At 34.7% G+C, this 16,818-nt stretch overlaps 1 protein-coding gene across 1 annotated transcript in view; it reads right to left on the bottom strand.

Annotated features, from left to right (window-relative positions):
• Nucleotides 1-1,971: 1,971 nt before the first annotated feature.
• The window catches only part of LOC145732791 (uncharacterized), a 34,982-nt gene continuing 20,135 nt past the window's right edge, over nucleotides 1,972-16,818 (bottom strand). The window contains exons 9-36 of the mRNA XM_081985285.1: nucleotides 16,130-16,345; nucleotides 15,849-16,078; nucleotides 15,562-15,789; nucleotides 15,360-15,507; nucleotides 14,868-15,304; nucleotides 14,663-14,813; nucleotides 14,371-14,601; nucleotides 13,605-14,319; nucleotides 13,263-13,533; nucleotides 10,818-10,894; nucleotides 10,519-10,764; nucleotides 10,260-10,464; nucleotides 7,786-8,011; nucleotides 7,375-7,737; nucleotides 7,055-7,323; nucleotides 6,804-7,002; nucleotides 6,499-6,755; nucleotides 6,303-6,446; nucleotides 6,059-6,258; nucleotides 5,611-6,007; nucleotides 3,735-3,885; nucleotides 3,561-3,667; nucleotides 3,384-3,507; nucleotides 3,156-3,335; nucleotides 2,967-3,094; nucleotides 2,663-2,912; nucleotides 2,452-2,608; nucleotides 1,972-2,399 (exon numbers count right to left, since the gene is read on the bottom strand). Coding sequence (XP_081841411.1) covers nucleotides 2,105-2,399; nucleotides 2,452-2,608; nucleotides 2,663-2,912; nucleotides 2,967-3,094; nucleotides 3,156-3,335; nucleotides 3,384-3,507; nucleotides 3,561-3,667; nucleotides 3,735-3,885; nucleotides 5,611-6,007; nucleotides 6,059-6,258; nucleotides 6,303-6,446; nucleotides 6,499-6,755; nucleotides 6,804-7,002; nucleotides 7,055-7,323; nucleotides 7,375-7,737; nucleotides 7,786-8,011; nucleotides 10,260-10,464; nucleotides 10,519-10,764; nucleotides 10,818-10,894; nucleotides 13,263-13,533; nucleotides 13,605-14,319; nucleotides 14,371-14,601; nucleotides 14,663-14,813; nucleotides 14,868-15,304; nucleotides 15,360-15,507; nucleotides 15,562-15,789; nucleotides 15,849-16,078; nucleotides 16,130-16,345 — 6,602 coding nt within the window. The 3' untranslated portion in view covers nucleotides 1,972-2,104. The remainder of the gene's footprint in view (nucleotides 2,400-2,451; nucleotides 2,609-2,662; nucleotides 2,913-2,966; nucleotides 3,095-3,155; nucleotides 3,336-3,383; nucleotides 3,508-3,560; nucleotides 3,668-3,734; nucleotides 3,886-5,610; nucleotides 6,008-6,058; nucleotides 6,259-6,302; nucleotides 6,447-6,498; nucleotides 6,756-6,803; nucleotides 7,003-7,054; nucleotides 7,324-7,374; nucleotides 7,738-7,785; nucleotides 8,012-10,259; nucleotides 10,465-10,518; nucleotides 10,765-10,817; nucleotides 10,895-13,262; nucleotides 13,534-13,604; nucleotides 14,320-14,370; nucleotides 14,602-14,662; nucleotides 14,814-14,867; nucleotides 15,305-15,359; nucleotides 15,508-15,561; nucleotides 15,790-15,848; nucleotides 16,079-16,129; nucleotides 16,346-16,818) is intronic.

The following is a 16,818-nucleotide window of genomic DNA, read 5'->3' on the forward strand; positions in this document are numbered from 1 at the left end:
CTTTTAAATCTCACCAGAAGTTTGGATTCACGAGGTTGAAAAAAAATTGGTTAAGTAACACCCTCTAGCGGCCAAAGTACCAACTAATGTTGTCATATCTTTAGAAAACCCATTTGATTGGCTATCTATTTATGTACAAAAGTTTATATAGTGTGGGCCAAATAAGCGAGTTATTTACGTTTGAATGAGACACTGCACTAAAAAAAGTGAAAAATAAATTCATCAACTTTGATGCCCTCTAGCGGCCCAATTAGTAAATCAACTAACCAGTATTGTCAAACCAATTAACCAAAGACGTCATATTTTTACAAAGCCCATTTTATTGGCTATCCACTGACATATTAAAGTCCTCACCATGTCAATCAAATAATAAAGTTATTTAGGTTCAAACAAAATATTGGTCAACTTTGACGACCTTTAGTGACAAAACTACTCCACCGCTCAAGCAAAGTAGTTATATCGTTGGAAAGCCCATTTTATTGGCTATCCATTGACATATTAAAGTCCTCACCATGTCAATCAAATAATAAAGTTATTTAAGTTCAAACAAAACAGTGCATAAAAATTGAACAGAAAATATTGGTCAACTTTGACGCCCTTTAGTGACAAAACTACTCCACCGCTCAAGCAAAGTAGTTATATCGTTGGAAAGCCCATTTCATTGGCTATCCATCGACATATAAAAGTCCATACCTTACGTGTCAAATAAGATACTTATTCACGATTTAATGAAAGAGTGCATGAAAAGTTGTAAGAAACCTAAATTTGGCAAAACGTGTCACGTGATTTTTTTCATTTTAAATGAAAATAAAGTTAAAATAGCGGTCAAAAGTCACGTGCCGCTTTACCAGTGTGTCAAGTGAGAACAAAATTTGGAAAAAAGCAAATCAAAATGGCCGGCACAAAAATCACGTGACATTGGAAAAACTGGTTAGAATAGAAAAAAGGAAAAAAAAATTGGTCTACTTTGACGCCCTCTAGCGCTCAAACCGTCAAACCAATTTACCAAAAGCATCATATTTTTACAAAGCCCATTTTATGGGCTATCCATTGACATATTAAAGTCCTCGCCATGTCAATCAAATAATAAAGTTATTTAGGTTCAAACAAAACAGTGCATAAAAATTGAACAGAACATATTGGTCAACTTTGACGCCCTTTAGGGACAAAACGATTCCACCGCTCAAGCAAAGTAGTTATATCGTTGGAAAGCCCATTTTATTGGCTATCCATTGACATATTAAAGTCCTCACCATGTCAATCAAATAGTAAAGTTATTTAGGTTCAAACAAAACAGTGCATAAAAATTGAACAGAAAATATTGGTCAACTTTGACGCCCTTTAGGGTCAAAACGATTCGACCGGTCAAGCAAAGTTGTTATATCGTTGGAAAGCCTATTTTATTGGCTATCCATCGACATATAAAAGTCCATACCTTACGTGTCAAATAAGACACTTATTCACGATTTAATAAAAGAGTGCATGAAAAGTTGTAAGAAACCTAAATTTGGCAAAACGTGTCACGTGATTTTTTTCATTTTAAATGAAAATAAAGTTAAAATAGCGGTCAAAAGTCACGTGCCACTTCACCAGTGTGTCAAGTGAGAACAAAATTTGGAAAGAAGCAAATCAAAATGGCCGGCACAAAAATCACGTGACATTGGAAAAACTGGTTAGAATCAAACAATTAAACATGTCAAAATGGTCTTTTTGATGAATTTTTTGGTAATTTTTAAAAAATATGAAATAAAAAAATATAATGGGAGTCAAATTCAACTTCGAAAAAGTGTAAAAGAGAAAAGTTGTAGGGAATTTTCTCCTCTACTAGATTGCATTCACTTTTGCCCTAAAGGGTCTTCTTAGGGAGATATTCTTTAAAAACTGTGCCAAAACACAACAAAAAAGGGGAAAGTTGTAAGGAATTCTCTGCTAAATTGCATTAGGGCAAAAGTGCCAGTGAGACACCCTGTACACTCTATAAACAAACTGCTTTTTAATTTAAATAATAACATTTTCACACAAAGTCCAGACAATTATCACATCAGTTACTGAGATATGCAATATTTGCAAAATAAATAAAAATTATAAATACCACTTAACAAAATTACAGTCTGGTGATGTAAACATCGTCTTTTTGGTCATTTTTCTCGCTCCAAGATTTCAAAGCCACGTTACGTAATTGTTCTGTCATGTTCGGGCCAGTTTCCAATACCATATTAGTGAAATACCCATTGGGTTGCTGTAGCAACTGGTAGGGATGATCAAACTCTGCCACGTGACCAGTTTTCATCACTAGTACTCTGTCGCAATCCATTATGGTGTTTAGACGGTGAGCTATGGTGATCACCGTAAATTTGTTAAATTTTCTTCTGATCGTTTTCTGGATCAGGTTGTCTGTCCTGTAGACCGGCTTTGTGTATTTATTTGTTTCAATATTTAATTTAAACTTACAAAGCGTCTACGTTAGCTGTGGCCTCATCCATTACTAAAATCCTGTTCTTCCTTAGCAAAGCTCTGGCCAAACATAAAAGTTGTCTTTGACCTAAACTGAAGTTGCTGCCTCCTTCCGATACTTGAAAGTTCAAATTAGGAACCACATCTTTTAGTTCTACCTGAAAGAAGAATAATTGTGAATCAACAGGAAAATTGGGGTTTTTCTTACTTGCTTCTTCTAGAGCTGTCCAAATTTCCTTGTCTGTAAACTCCTCAAAAGGATCCAAGTTTAATCTAAGTGTGGTACTGAATAGTACTGGTTCTTGGGGTATAATAGAGATTCTTTTTCTCAAATCTGTTAAACCAATCGTTTTTGTGTCCAAGTCGTCTATAAGTACTTGTCCTCTTAGTGTAGCTAGCCTAAATAGGGCAGTGATTAAAGAGGACTTTCCAGCCCCAGTACGACCAACTACCCCAATCTATAAATTCCTCATTCAATGGTAATTCAATCAGTACCAGAAGTACCATCAAACCTTCTCCCCCGAATTAATGACTAAATTCAGGTTCTTCAGTACAGGTTCATCACCTTCAATGTAGTACAAACTGACATTTTTGAACTCGATTTTACCGAAACAAGGCCAAGGCAGAATAGGCAGTTTACCTAATAAATATTATTTCCAAAAAGGAATAAATGAAACTGAACAAACGCAATTACTACCAACCTTGAGGAGTTTCAAAAGGTCCTTCATTTTCCATTTCAGTGTACTGTAAAACTCTTTCCACGCTAGTGAGATGGTTTACCGTTTCTACCGTTTGTTTCATACCGTATTGCAGCAAACCAGTTAGTGCCAAGGATTGTGAAATTGCCAAACCAACAAAACTACCGTTTGTCAAATATCCAACTAAAAAATTAATTTTAAAAAATTGCTTTTGATACAAAATATACTTACAATCCGCTGATACTACAAAAGCGTAGCACACACAAGCAATGAAAACCACACAAATCATATCCAACCACAATCCAAAAAATTCACAACAAATCACAGTAATATAGTGAGCGGCAGTATGAACATCCTAATACGCAAATATTAATATTTACATAACATTTTTATGATTATTATACTAACCTGATGCTCGTCAAACTCTTCAGTCAAAACTTCTTCAGCTTCAAAAGCCCTGATTGTGATCAATCCCCTCAATGTAGCGGAAATGTGAGTGAAAACTGGTGATTTTGCTGTAATTTGCCAATAATGGAAGGAAATTCGAACCAAACGGACATGAGTTTGTATAATAAATCTTACAAATTCCTTCGAGATGTTTAACCCGCCTAGCACTGGATATAAACCAAGAACGCATTTTCAGAAAGGCACAACCCAATAGAAAAATGGCCACTAGCATATAATAGTTGGATACAGTCACCACCACCATAATACCAATCACAATCAGTAGAACCTAATAAAGAAATTACGATTAGTTTGTTATGTGTACTATAGCGAAAATCAAACAAAATTAGAATGACGTCACAGCTGAAAAAATCGTCAGAAACCTCTAGAATATTTTGGATAATTCCAGAGGCCTCTAAAATAGTGTACTAAACATTTTAAAAAATTTTTAAATTTGTCAAAGGCCTCTAGAATCAATTTGGACAATTCTCTAGAAAAAACTTTCGATTTTGTATGAATTTTTTAAAACTGTCAGAAGCCACTAGAATGATGTGGAAAACCTTCTGAAAATGGCCAGAATCTTATACAAATGTTCTAAACGTTTCAAAATATTTTAAAATTGCCAAAAGCCAGAAACATTTATAAATTACGACAGAAATTCTTTTAGAAATTACCAGAAGCTTCTAGCAATGTCTTAGACTTTGCATGAATTTTTTTTTAATTGTTAGAAGTCTCTAAAATAATGTGGAAAACGCTAGGGGATTCTTAAAACTCTCCTAAAAATGGTCAAAACAGCAGCCAAATGCAAATTACTAAATACTACAAGAAATCTTTCTAAAATGACCAAAATCATAATGTTTTAAAACTGTCAGAAGCCACTAGAATGATGTGGAAAACCTTCTGAAAATGGCCAGAATCTTATACAAATGTTCTAAACGTTTCAAAATGTTTTAAAATTGCCAGAAGCCAGAAACATTTATAAATTACAACAGAAATTCTTTCAGAAATAACCAGAAGCTTCTAGCAATGTCTTAAACTTTGCATGAAATTTGTTTTAATTGTTAGAATTCTCTAAAATAATGTGGAAAACGCTAGAGGATTCTTAAAACTCTCCTAAAAATGGTCAAAACAGCAGCCAAATGCAAATTTCTAAATACTACAAGAAATCTCTCTAAAATAACCAAAATCATAATGTTTTAAAACTGTCAGAAGTCACTAGAATGATGTGGAAAACCTTCTGAAAATGGCCAGAATCAAACAAATGTTCTAAACGTTTCAAAATGTTTTAAAATTGCCAAAAGCCAGAAACATTTATAAATTACGACAGAAATTCTTTCAGAAATTACCAGAAGCTTCTAGCAATGTCTTAGACTTTGCATGAAATTTTTTTTTATTGTTAGAAGTCTCTAAAATAATGTGGAAAATGCCAGAGACTTCTAAAAAATAGTGTTGACTTCCCAAAAGTGGCCACAACTTTTTACAAGCGTCCTAAACGTTTCAAAATTGCCAAAAGCTTCTAGAATCATTTTGAAAGTGACAGAAACATTCATCTTTCATGCTTCTAGCAATGTCTTAGACTTTGCATGATGTTTCTAAATTGTCAGAAGCCTCTAAAATTATGTGGAAAACGCCAGAGAATTCTTAAAACTACTGCAGACCTCCTAAAAATGGTCAAAACAGCAGCCAAATGCAAATTTCTAAATACTACAAGAAATCTTTCTAAAATGACCAAAATCATAATGTTTTATCATAAATCATTTTGTAAATGTCAAAAGCCTCTAAGCATCAGAAAATAGTCTCAAAATTGCTATAAGCCTCTCAATTTTTTTAATTTCTCCTGTTTAGTAATTTTCTAACTGGCAGATGTCCCACATACTACTGAAAACTAGAAAAGCCAGTAATCTTGTGAAATTTGCCAAAAATTACCAGAAGGACATCTATTGGCAAAAATTTGCTTGCTAAAGTTGCCATTAGTGACGTCATACCAATTTTGTTTGAATTTAAGTATACTAACCTGAGTGGTTTCTAGACACACTTTTGGTAACGTTTCATCGATAGCTCCTATATCCTTACTAAATCGATTCAGTACCCTTCCAGTTGGGTTCGTATCAAAAAATCTCATGGGTGCTTGTAGTAAACCGTGAAAAATTTTTGAGTGAATATTTCTCGAAGCTCTCATAGTTACTGTGAAGAAAAACACAGCTCTACCGCCGCACAGTGTCAACACTAGAATCACCAACACCCCGTATACGATCATACTGATGTCGGTTCTTAGTAAGTAATGGATTGATTGGTTCAGTTCAATTTGGTCGACAAAGTCACTAAATAGTGAAGAGGTGCCAGATGAATTGCTAATTAGATCCTGGAACTGTAGTTTACTAGCTTGATTGCGGAGTTCCTCTTGGTTACTCCTGGTGGTATTATTATTAATTGAGGCGTTGCTGAATTGCAAAACTACGTACCAAAAGGCCACAAATAAATCGCAAAGTGATAAACCAACTTGGGAAACAACGAACAGTAAAACGAGAGTTATGAGCATACAACAGCTGTCAACAGACTTGAAATAGCTCAATAAGGATGATCTTCCAATTTGTTTGTATCCTTTCCCTTCCTCTTCACCAAGTTGACTGGAGGCTTCAAGAGAACTTTCAATATCTGAAATCTAAACCCAAAGTTAAAACGAAGCCCCAAATTTAGAGTTTATACCGTATTTGCAAGTTTGTCATTCTCAAATTCGCTTTTCTTCCGATCCTTTTCGTCCACTGACTCTTCAGCACAGGATAGTAATTTCGTGAAATCCAGATTAGCCTTGGATAAATCTTTAAATGTTCCTAGAGCATCGATTTCTCCCTACAACTTTCGTCTTCCTTTTCAATTCGTTTGGTTAATAATCCAGCCTCACCTCGTTTAATACCACAATCAAATCAGCCTTTTTCAAGAATTGCAACTGGTGCGTGACTAAAACTCTAGTTTTGCCATTCAAATACTTTAAGATACATTTTTGAAACAAATGTTTGCCCACGTGGGTGTCCACCGCTGATAAAGGATCATCCAGAAGGTAAATATCAGCCTCACGGTAAACGGCACGTGCCAAGTTGATTCGAGCTCTTTGACCTCCACTAAGAGACACACCACGTTCACCAACCAATGTTTTATCACCTGAAATGATTGTTTTGTACTTGCAAGAATAAATCTTAGCTTACTTACCATGTGGAAACTGTTCAAAATCATCTAATAAAGCACACATTTTGGTAACTTCTTTGTACCGATGATGATCATACTCGTTCCCAAACAGAATGTTTCTCCTCACTGAACTGGCAAAGAGCCAAGGTTCCTGAGCTGCAAAAGAAATTTTTTTCCCTACACTTGCTGATCCTGAAGTTAACGTCAATTCTCCCAGCAGTAGCTGAAACATTTAAGTTTTAACCTTTTAACACCTTATAATGTTGAATATCAACCTGTAATATAGAGCTTTTGCCTGAACCTACTGGACCGATAACAGCACATAATGAACCTGGAGGAACAATAAGGTTGATGTTTTTCAACGTTATTTTTTCCGGAGTCCAACTGGCTAAAACGTGATTCAAATTGATTTCTCCACCACTAACGCGTTGCACTTGCTGGTCTGATTTTTCTTCCATGAGGAGAAAAGTTTCCAGTCTGGAAATGGAGACTAAAGCCTCTGCTCCTATACCAATGGCCATGGGGTACATTATAGCAATTACCACTGTAAGTTTGATGTTTCCAATACCAATTAAAACTACTAAACATAACTTACATTGTAACAGATTTAGGAGCTGGGAGGTTGCAAATACTAGTCTAGCATTAATACTATTCCCAAGCAAAGTATAGCAAATTAAGGTGAGACACAAACTACTTCTATCCAGAATCACCATACTACTTAAGTAGTAAGCTCTTAGATATGAAGCTTTAGTAATGCTTTCCACTTCTTTAAACCTCAGGAATTTGATTAATTTTTCAAATGGTTGTTCCCAAGCGTACATTTTGATAACTCGTATTCCTGATATGATTTGACTCATCATTTTTACTCTATCATCAGTCCTGCCAGCAATTACGCGTCTTAATCTGGACGATACTCTTCCCAAAAAGCCTTCAATAACAATTTTGCTAAATTGACTCACTTTTTGCTACTTTAGTAGTTTAACTTTTGCTTAGTAGCTTAACTAACCTTGCAAAGGTACAGTGAGGACTATCATTGACAGAATTCCAGCTAGGCTTGAAATTCCCACGTGCAGCCACACCAAATAACCCACTATAAGTATTTGAAAGGGCATCAAACATAGGTAAGGCAAGTAGAAGGTGACCATGTCGAATCTTAGACAATCGTTGGATAGCAAGTTGACCAGTTGACCGTCTGCAGTAAGTCCTAATGATTTTCTGCTTAATTTTAAAATCTGAAAATGTATGAAAATGAACCCTGGACATATAGCAAAAATCAAATATCAAAAGTAAAACATTTTAGAAATTGCTTTAAACTGAAAAGCTACCGAAAGTTGCTAGAAGCTTCTAATAACGTACTTCCTAGAATATTCTATAATTACCAGAGGCCTCAGAGTCATTTTGTAATTGTCTCAAAATACTAGCAAGACTTCCCAGGAACTGTCAGAGGCCAGAACAGCTATTCTAAACCTTCCAACAAATTTTTAAAGTTTGCCAAAATTTTCTAGAATTATTGTGGAAATACCAGAAGCTTCTAAATACTACATAAACCTCCTAAATGCGTCTACAGATGTCATAAACGTTGTAAGATACTAAATTTGCCAGAAGCCTCTAGGATAATTGAAAGACTTAATACTTCTTAAAACCTCCCAAAATATGCCAGAAGCCTCTAAGTACTACTTAAAGCCTCTAAAGCTTAAATGAGTTTTCTAAAATTGCCAGTGGCCTCTAGAATTATTGTGGATATACCAGAAGCCTCTCCACCTGTAGTATTCTACTCGTATGTAATGGCTGTTATTCACTCGCTTTCAGCCTTATTTTCGTGAGTAATAGCTATCATTACATGCTCGTTGAATAATACAACGCTTAGCAACGTTAATAGTATAACTATTAGTTAACTTTAAATAGTATATTAAATCGTTGCTAAACGTTGAATAAATGACTCATAATAAGACCAAATTGGGTTACCAAAAAAACAACTTTAAGTGTTTAAGTTTTAAGTGTCAATAATTCACCATTTGATAGCTAAAACTTGACTTTTGGAAATAGTCTTAAACTCGATTTTTCAGTCTTAAAAAGCATTAAAAACAGTCTGAATTTCTTAGAGATGCTACAATTTATTGCACCTATGAGTGTAGAAGTCAATTTAATAGTGAAGAAGCTTGAAATAACATTTTCAAGACTATAGTCAGTGGACACACTGGCTTTTAGGCCTGATAAGTCAAAAACTTTGTAAAGATAGTCTTGAAACTCGATTTGAGGCACTGAAAACAGCCTTAAAACACTAAAAACAGTCTAGTTTATTAAGAAATACCCGAATTTTTAGCACTGAAGCGTCTAGAAGTCGATTTAATAGTGACAAAGCTTGGAATGCCATTTTAAGTCTATGAAGAATGTAAAAATTGTTTTTTAAGTTTGCTATGTCAATAACTTGGTGAAGATAGTCTTGAAACTCGATTTTCCAAGCTGAAAGCAGTTTTGAAGCACTAAAAATAGTCCAGAATTCGAAGAAAATCAAAAGCAAAGTAAAAAGCACGAAAAGTTAGTTTTCAAGACAATTTTCATGAATCTAATGTCAATGTCCTGCATCTAAGACTATTTTCAAGACTAAAATATTGAAATTTGTCTTCAAATTATGAAAACTTACTTCAAATGCAAAATTTTAAGCTTCTGATGTCACTTTTCATTAGTTCAGTCACATTTTGGGGTTCAAGTCAATTTTGAAGGTTTAAATGTATGAATTTGTAGTAACAAATTCTTGAAAAAGTAGTTTTTATGTCTATAAGTCAATTTTTAGTATTAAAGTCTCTCGATTTGCATGAAAACTGGTTACAAACACAATTTTTAAGCTTCTGAAATTTTTATCTTTTCTAATTCAATTTTCAAAACTAAAGTCTTTTAGTTTGTCTGGAAACTATGAAAACTGGCTACAATAATATTTTTTAAACTTCTTAAGTGAATTTTCCGTTTCCAAGACAATTTTTAAGTTGGGTTGGGTTAGTTTTGGGTCTTTGACCGTAATAACGTGTAATAAAGTGCTTATTCCAAATTTGATCAATATTGCTCCAACGGTCTGATAGTTATGACAAAAAAAACGATTTTTTAAACAGACATTTGAAGGACTGTATTTTCCTTAGCACTTTTCAGGAAAATGACATAATGAATGTCAACTTATTTTTTAATTGGCTATGGATTGGTGAGTTATTGACATTTAAAACTGGACCACCCTGTATAGCAAACTGGGATTATTTTTTAATGTTCTATCAAGCCCTGAAATATGACACCTTCACCGCAAAACACCCTATATTAATTAGAAATACTAATAAAGTATTACTTCCAAATCGATCCACAAATTGGGGTTACTGACCGACAAATCAACATACAACAATTCCACAATCATTTCGGACAAAACTGATAAGTTCTAACACGTTTCTGGTTAGTAATCAGGACTCGAAAAAAAAATGAAACAAAATTAATACTTACTTTTCTATTAAGCAAACTGGAAACTGCTACTCTTATTTTCATTCCGGTAATTTGGGTTCCACAATTGACGTGATGAAAAAAAATTACAGAAAGAAAGGAAAGTAAAACGATCCCACTGGCTGCTATATACGCGGCGTTTCGATCATATAAGGTCTCATCTTCAAAAAGTCCTACCAACCATGACAACAACAATGGTTGGGGTGTTCTAAAAGTTTGATCGTTTCAAACACCTTTCAGTTTGACATACAAAAAAGCTCACTTAAGACAAATCATTGTTATGAAAAGTAAAAGGGCGTAGATGGAATACGATTTGATAAAGGTTTTCACTAAAGCCCTTAGCAGGCTTGGTTTTGTGCCTTTGTGTTGAGACTTGATAAGTTCGTCCTTCCAGTGTTTTTCCAGGCTTTCCGCCAAACATTTGGACCTGTCACTTTTAAGCGGTTTGTATAAATCACTCAAATTCAACAATTTCTTTGTGCCCGTGCGTAATAAAGGAAATATCCAACTGGAAATTAGTACACTAAACGTTTGGTACACGTCTAAAAATTTGATACTTACAATAAAAACAGTTTTGATATTAAATTAGACTGTTCTTTAGGATTGTCGTATTCTAGTTTAATAGGGCTGTCCATGTCCTCAAAATATATTACTTTGCACTTAATTGAGGTACTTCATGGTAAACTAGTGATTGTATACTGGTTTCTTCAATAGTTTGTTATCTTATTAATAATGATCGGTTGCCTGGTCAACAAGTGATATTATGTTTAATTTATTATATAGTTATCGACACTAGATATAACTCTACACATAGTTTTATGCTATGCTAATGTGTAATTTCTGTTTAAACTATTTTTTTCGTTAAGTGATAAGGTTGAGACAAAAAAATTGTATATGCAATTAGTTGAAACAGTTTCAGTTTCAGCACTAATACAAACTTATTTACTTTTCAGATTTATTACTGATTCATTGTGTTTGTGTATGCATTTTTGAATTATCATCATTACAACAAGTAAATTGACCCATATTGGACTTATTTCTTGATCAGCTTCTGATAACTGTCGAGTAATAAAGGCAATTGTTATTCTATTATCAAAAGTTATAATGCAAGTCACATTTATAGAAAGAATAATAAATTATGGTTTTTCTACAGAATTTGTAAAGGTTATTATCCAATAGTGATTAATTTTATTTATTGACGTGAAAAAATTTGGTTGTTTAACTATAATTAGTTGATAAGGGCTACACATTTTCTAAAAGTTACTTTTAGCATTTTGAACAAATTAAAGTAACACAATTTTTTTTTTGGTTATCAAGGTTTGACTTTGACCTAAAAGTCTTATTTGCACGAAATTGGTTTACTCATTATACACACGTTTGCTGTGATAGTAACAGACAGGATGTACCAAAATAGTAAGACTTATTTAAGTATAAAACAGTTTAACATGGTTTAACATTTGCCAGAAGCCTTTAAAATGATTGTACAAATACCAGAGGAGAATACTACTTCAAACATCCCAAAAATTTCCAGAAACCTCTATGGTGTCATAAATCTTAAATCAGTTTTCTAAACTTGCCAGACACTACTCCAGGTGTCCTAACTCTTCCAAGAAATGTTTAAAATTTGCCAGAAACCTCTAGAATAATTACAGAAATACCAAAGACCTCTAAACACTGCTTCAAACCTTCCAAAAATTTCCGGAAGCATCTAAGGTGTCATAAACCTTAATTCAGTTTTCTAAAATTTGCCAGAGACTTCTCCAGCTGTCCTAACTCTTCCAAGGAATTTCTAAAATTTGCCAGAAGTCTCTAAAATGATTGTACAAATACCAGAGGACTCTGAATACTACTTAAAACCTCCCAAAAATTTTTAGAACCTTCTATGGTGTCAAAAGCTTCAAATCAGTTTCCTAATATTCCCAGACACTTCTCCAGGTGTCCTAACTCTTCCAAGAAATGTTTAAAATTTGCCAGAAACCTCTAGAATAATTACAGAAATACCAAAGACCTCTAAACACTGCTTCAAACCTCTTAAAAATATCCAGAAGCATCTAAGGTGTCATAAACCTTAATTAAGTTTCCTAATATTTTCCAGAGACTTCTTCAGCTGTCCTAACTCTTCCAAGGAATTTCTAAAATTTGCCAGAAGTCTCTAAAATGATTGTACAAATACCAGAGGACTCTGAATACTACTTAAAACCTCCCAAAAATTTCTAGAACCTTCTATGGTGTCAAAAGCCTCAAATCAGTTTTCTAATATTCCCAGACACTTCTCCAGATGTCCTAACTCTTGCAAGAAATGTTTAAAATTTGCCAGAAACCTCTAGAATAATTACAGAAATACCAAAGACCTCTAAACACTGCTTCAAACCTCTTAAAAATATCCAGAAGCATCTAAGGTGTCATAAACCTTAATTCAGTTTTCTAAAATTTGCCAGAGACTTCTCCAGCTGTCCTAACTCTTCCAAGGAATTTCTAAAATTTGCCAGAAGTCTCAATATTACCTAAAAAGTCCCAAAATTAAAGAGACTTCTATAGGTGATCTACTACCAAAATAGTTATTATAAAAACACTTTCTATTTATTTGAACAGTATAGGTTGCACTTAACTATATTTAAATGTTTGTAACTAAAACTATGTTTTAAGCACAGTCTAAGTCCCAGTTTTGATGTAAAAATAAACTTCTAAACTTATTAACTATAAAAAAACAAAAATAAGTAATACTTAGGAACTATTCTAGTAGCCAAAACGGTGTTACAGCTACATTGCCAATGTATTTGGCAACTTTGGCACGGATTAAGTAATTTGTTATATAAAATATAATATTTGTATACATAAAATTTGTATGAAGGCCTCCGTAATTGTAAAATCACAATATTAACTACCAAGTATTGCTAAGTACTGTACAATAATTTTAGTACCATTTTATAGCACCAAATTTCAGCGTTCGGTAAACTAAAATCACTTAACTAGAATAAATTAAAACACTTTTTTGGACTTGAATTATTCCGCCACAGAAAGTTGCCGGGAAAAGCTGTCTTTGGCCACTTTTCGTAACCGTTCAGCCATTCCGCCACCGGACTCTTCCACCATGTGATAGAAAACGCTGTTGGGGTTTTGCAAAAGGTTGTGCGGGTGGTCAAATTCCACCATGGTACCGGAATCCATTACTAAAACCTTGTCCGAGTCCATAATGGTGTTTAATCTGTGGGCTACGGTCAGTACGGTACAGTTTGCAAACTTCCTTCTGATTGTTTTTTGGATAAGAGCATCAGTTCTGGAAAAAATTGTTTTTTAAAATTTAAAACACACAATTTATAACATTTGACTTTTTGAAAAATAACTTACTGAGGATCAACATTAGCAGTGGCTTCATCCAACATCAAAATTTTGTTTTTTCTTATAATTGCCCTGGCCAAACAAATCAACTGCCTCTGTCCCACACTGTAATTAGATCCACGATCCATCACCCTATTCTCTAATCGGTTGATTATGTTGGCTGGATCTTTAAGTTCCACATCTTCGATTGCTTTGTAAAGTGTTTCGTCGTTGTATTCTTCGAAAGGATCCAAATTGTAACGCAAAGTGCCCGAAAAGAGCACCGGATCTTGGGGAATAATCGAGATTTTGGAACGCAACTGTTCTAAGGTGATGTCTTTGGTGTCGATTTGGTCGATTTCGATGGTTCCTTCCACCACAGCCAAACGGAACAAAGCGGAGATCAAGGAAGATTTACCGGCGCCCGTTCGTCCCACTATTCCAACTTTCTCGTTGGGTTCTATGCGAAGGTTCAGTTTTTTGAGTACCAAAGCGCCATCTTCGTCGTAGCGCAAGCCCATTTCTTGAAATTTGATTACTCCTTTGTTAGGCCACTCTTTAGATGGGATTTTCGGACGTTCTGGTTGTTTTTCAGCGGGCAATTGCTTGTATTCCAGCACACGTTCCACTGACATCAATTGATTGGCCACTTCGGCTGATTGACGAAGACCCCACTGTACCATCATGGTAAGGGAAATAGCTTGGGTAATAGCCAGACCCACGTCACCACCACTAATGCCAAAATCTGGAAAACCGTACAATCAAATCGGATAATCCACAAACTAATAAAACATACTGTTTGCGAAAATCAGGAAACTGAAGGTAACTAAAGTGATGAATCCGAAACAAAGCATGTCCATAATAAGCCCAAATGCGGAACTGGCGGCAATAAACATGAACCACGCGCTAGTATGACCGTCTTGGTACTTGTCAAACTCGTCTCTTAAGATATTTTCAGCACCAAACGCTCTAATTGTGGTTAAGCCATTGATGGTGGCGTTTAAGTGAGTAAAAACTGGACTCCTCACTAAAAAAATTAAAAGAAACCTCTTTAATAGACTGAAATATGAAAAATGTAAGATACTTACTGATACCTTCCAGTCGTTTAATATTCTTGGAAGTCTTAAGGTAAATATGCCTCAAAACCATTGAAACCACCCCAATTATAGCGACTATAACAAGGAAGTAAGGATTAACCACTGTGATCAAGATAATTGAACCCAGTGCCATCAGAATGAGCTAAAAATTATTGCATTAGCTTAGTTACTCACAAAAATTGACCTAATTAATCACCTGAGAGGAATCCAAAATAGCTTTAGGTAGTAGTTCGTCAATCGATCCGATATCTTTAGAAAATCGGTTCAAAATACGACCACCTGGATTAGTATCAAAGAATCGCATGGTAGCATTGACCACGCTGTAGAAAATAGCGTCGTGCAATTTTTGCGAACAAATCATAGCCAGTTTGTAAAACAGCATGGATCTGAGAAGAGCCAGGACAAACAGGGAGATTACTAGAGTGCCGTAAATGTAGAGGAACAAGTCTCGTTCCCAGGAGATGGCGCCCCAAGGGAATGGAGAAGCTGAAACCGCTTCCACCACGTCTGATGATGCGTTCGATCTGGAGTTGTTTGTAATCTCTTGGATGTGAATTGGAATTTCAAATTCGGCTTTGTAGTCTTCTACTTTGACCCAGAAGCTTACGAAGTAGTCCACACCCATAGCAGCGGCTGTAAAATCCAATTATAAATATTTTGAAAACGGTTGTTTTGCAGTTTAACTTACCTTCAGCGAGTAGGAAGAGCAGCAGGACGAAAATAACAAAAAAGATGTTTCCAGCTACACCAAAATACGTCAAAAATAGACTTCCCTTGACTTTGCCTTTAGACGATTCTTCTTGAAGATCTTTCATTTTAATTTCACGTGTGTCCTCCTGGTGTTACACATATTAATGATACAAATTCTTTATTACAGAAGTACAACAAACCTCTTCTTCGTCTTCCTCATGTTCAGCTAGTATAGCTTCAGGAATGCTCAACTCACTCATGGCACTCGCTAGAGATTTAATGCTTCTGATCGACATTTTCCTATCTTTCTTTGCTAGTTCCAATTTGCGGTCTTCATCGGGTAGTTCATGTTCTATGGTTAACAATTTGGCATACAAATTGTCACTGTCTGAGAGTTCTTTGAATGTTCCTTGATTTTCGATGCGTCCCTAGTTTAACCAGAAAATTGCAGAAAATGCAAAACCAATAACTTAAAAACCAAACTTACATTGTTGAGGATAATAATGTGGTCGGCATCTTTAAGGAGATGCACTTGATGAGTGACCAAAATACGAGTTTTGTCCGAAAGGTAACCATTAATGCACAGATCGTACAAGTGTTTGGCAACATGGATGTCCACTGCTGATAAAGGATCATCGAGAAGATAAATATCTGCCTCCCTGTATATAGCTCTGGCTAAGTTGATACGGGCTTTTTGACCTCCAGACAAAGACGCTCCTAATTTTTTTTTTGTAAGTAAAGTAACTGCCAGAATAATTTTAATTTTACCTCTGTCTCCCACAATAGTTAAATCTCCGTTTGAAAATTGTTCAAAGTCTTTTTCCAAAGCGCAAGCTTTCACCACTTCCTTATATCTCTTCTTATCAAATTCAGAACCGAATATAATATTTTGTCGTACGGTGGCTGCGAAAACCCAAGCTTCCTGAGAGGCATATGATACGGTACCATTGACAGAATAAGTACCACGAGACACTTCCAGTTCACCTAAATAATATGATTGTTATTGTAATGTCTTTATAAAAACCAACAAATAACCATTTATATTACTAGTGTGTTTATTGTACTCTTATGATGCTTTATCCCAATAGTTCAGTAAAATCAATTATCATTGAAATGGTAAAACAGTTTTATCATGCGTAGGTATAGTCTGTTTACGATATTTTTGCATCTACTCTATCCATAAAATTTTGACATTTTGCACCCTGTATATTTATGAAAATTATTTTTATGTAAGGTTACATGACAATGTTTCATTCAATTTCTCAATTCCTTTGAGCATGTTTTTATTACTTTTATAGCTTCATAGAGTGGTATTTGACAGTTTGCAGCATTGTAACATGAAACTACTGTCAAAAATCCTAGTCATGGAGCTCTAAAAAACATTTTGATTTGAATGTACTAGTTTTAGGAAAGTTTTGCCATTTCATAGCTTCATGAAAAAGATTTTGTTAGTTTCC

This window comes from Ips typographus, linkage group LG8 (genome assembly GCF_016097725.1).
Source record: "Ips typographus isolate SLU linkage group LG8, UJ_Ityp_2.0, whole genome shotgun sequence".
NCBI classification, from domain to species: Eukaryota; Metazoa; Arthropoda; class Insecta; order Coleoptera; family Curculionidae; genus Ips; species Ips typographus.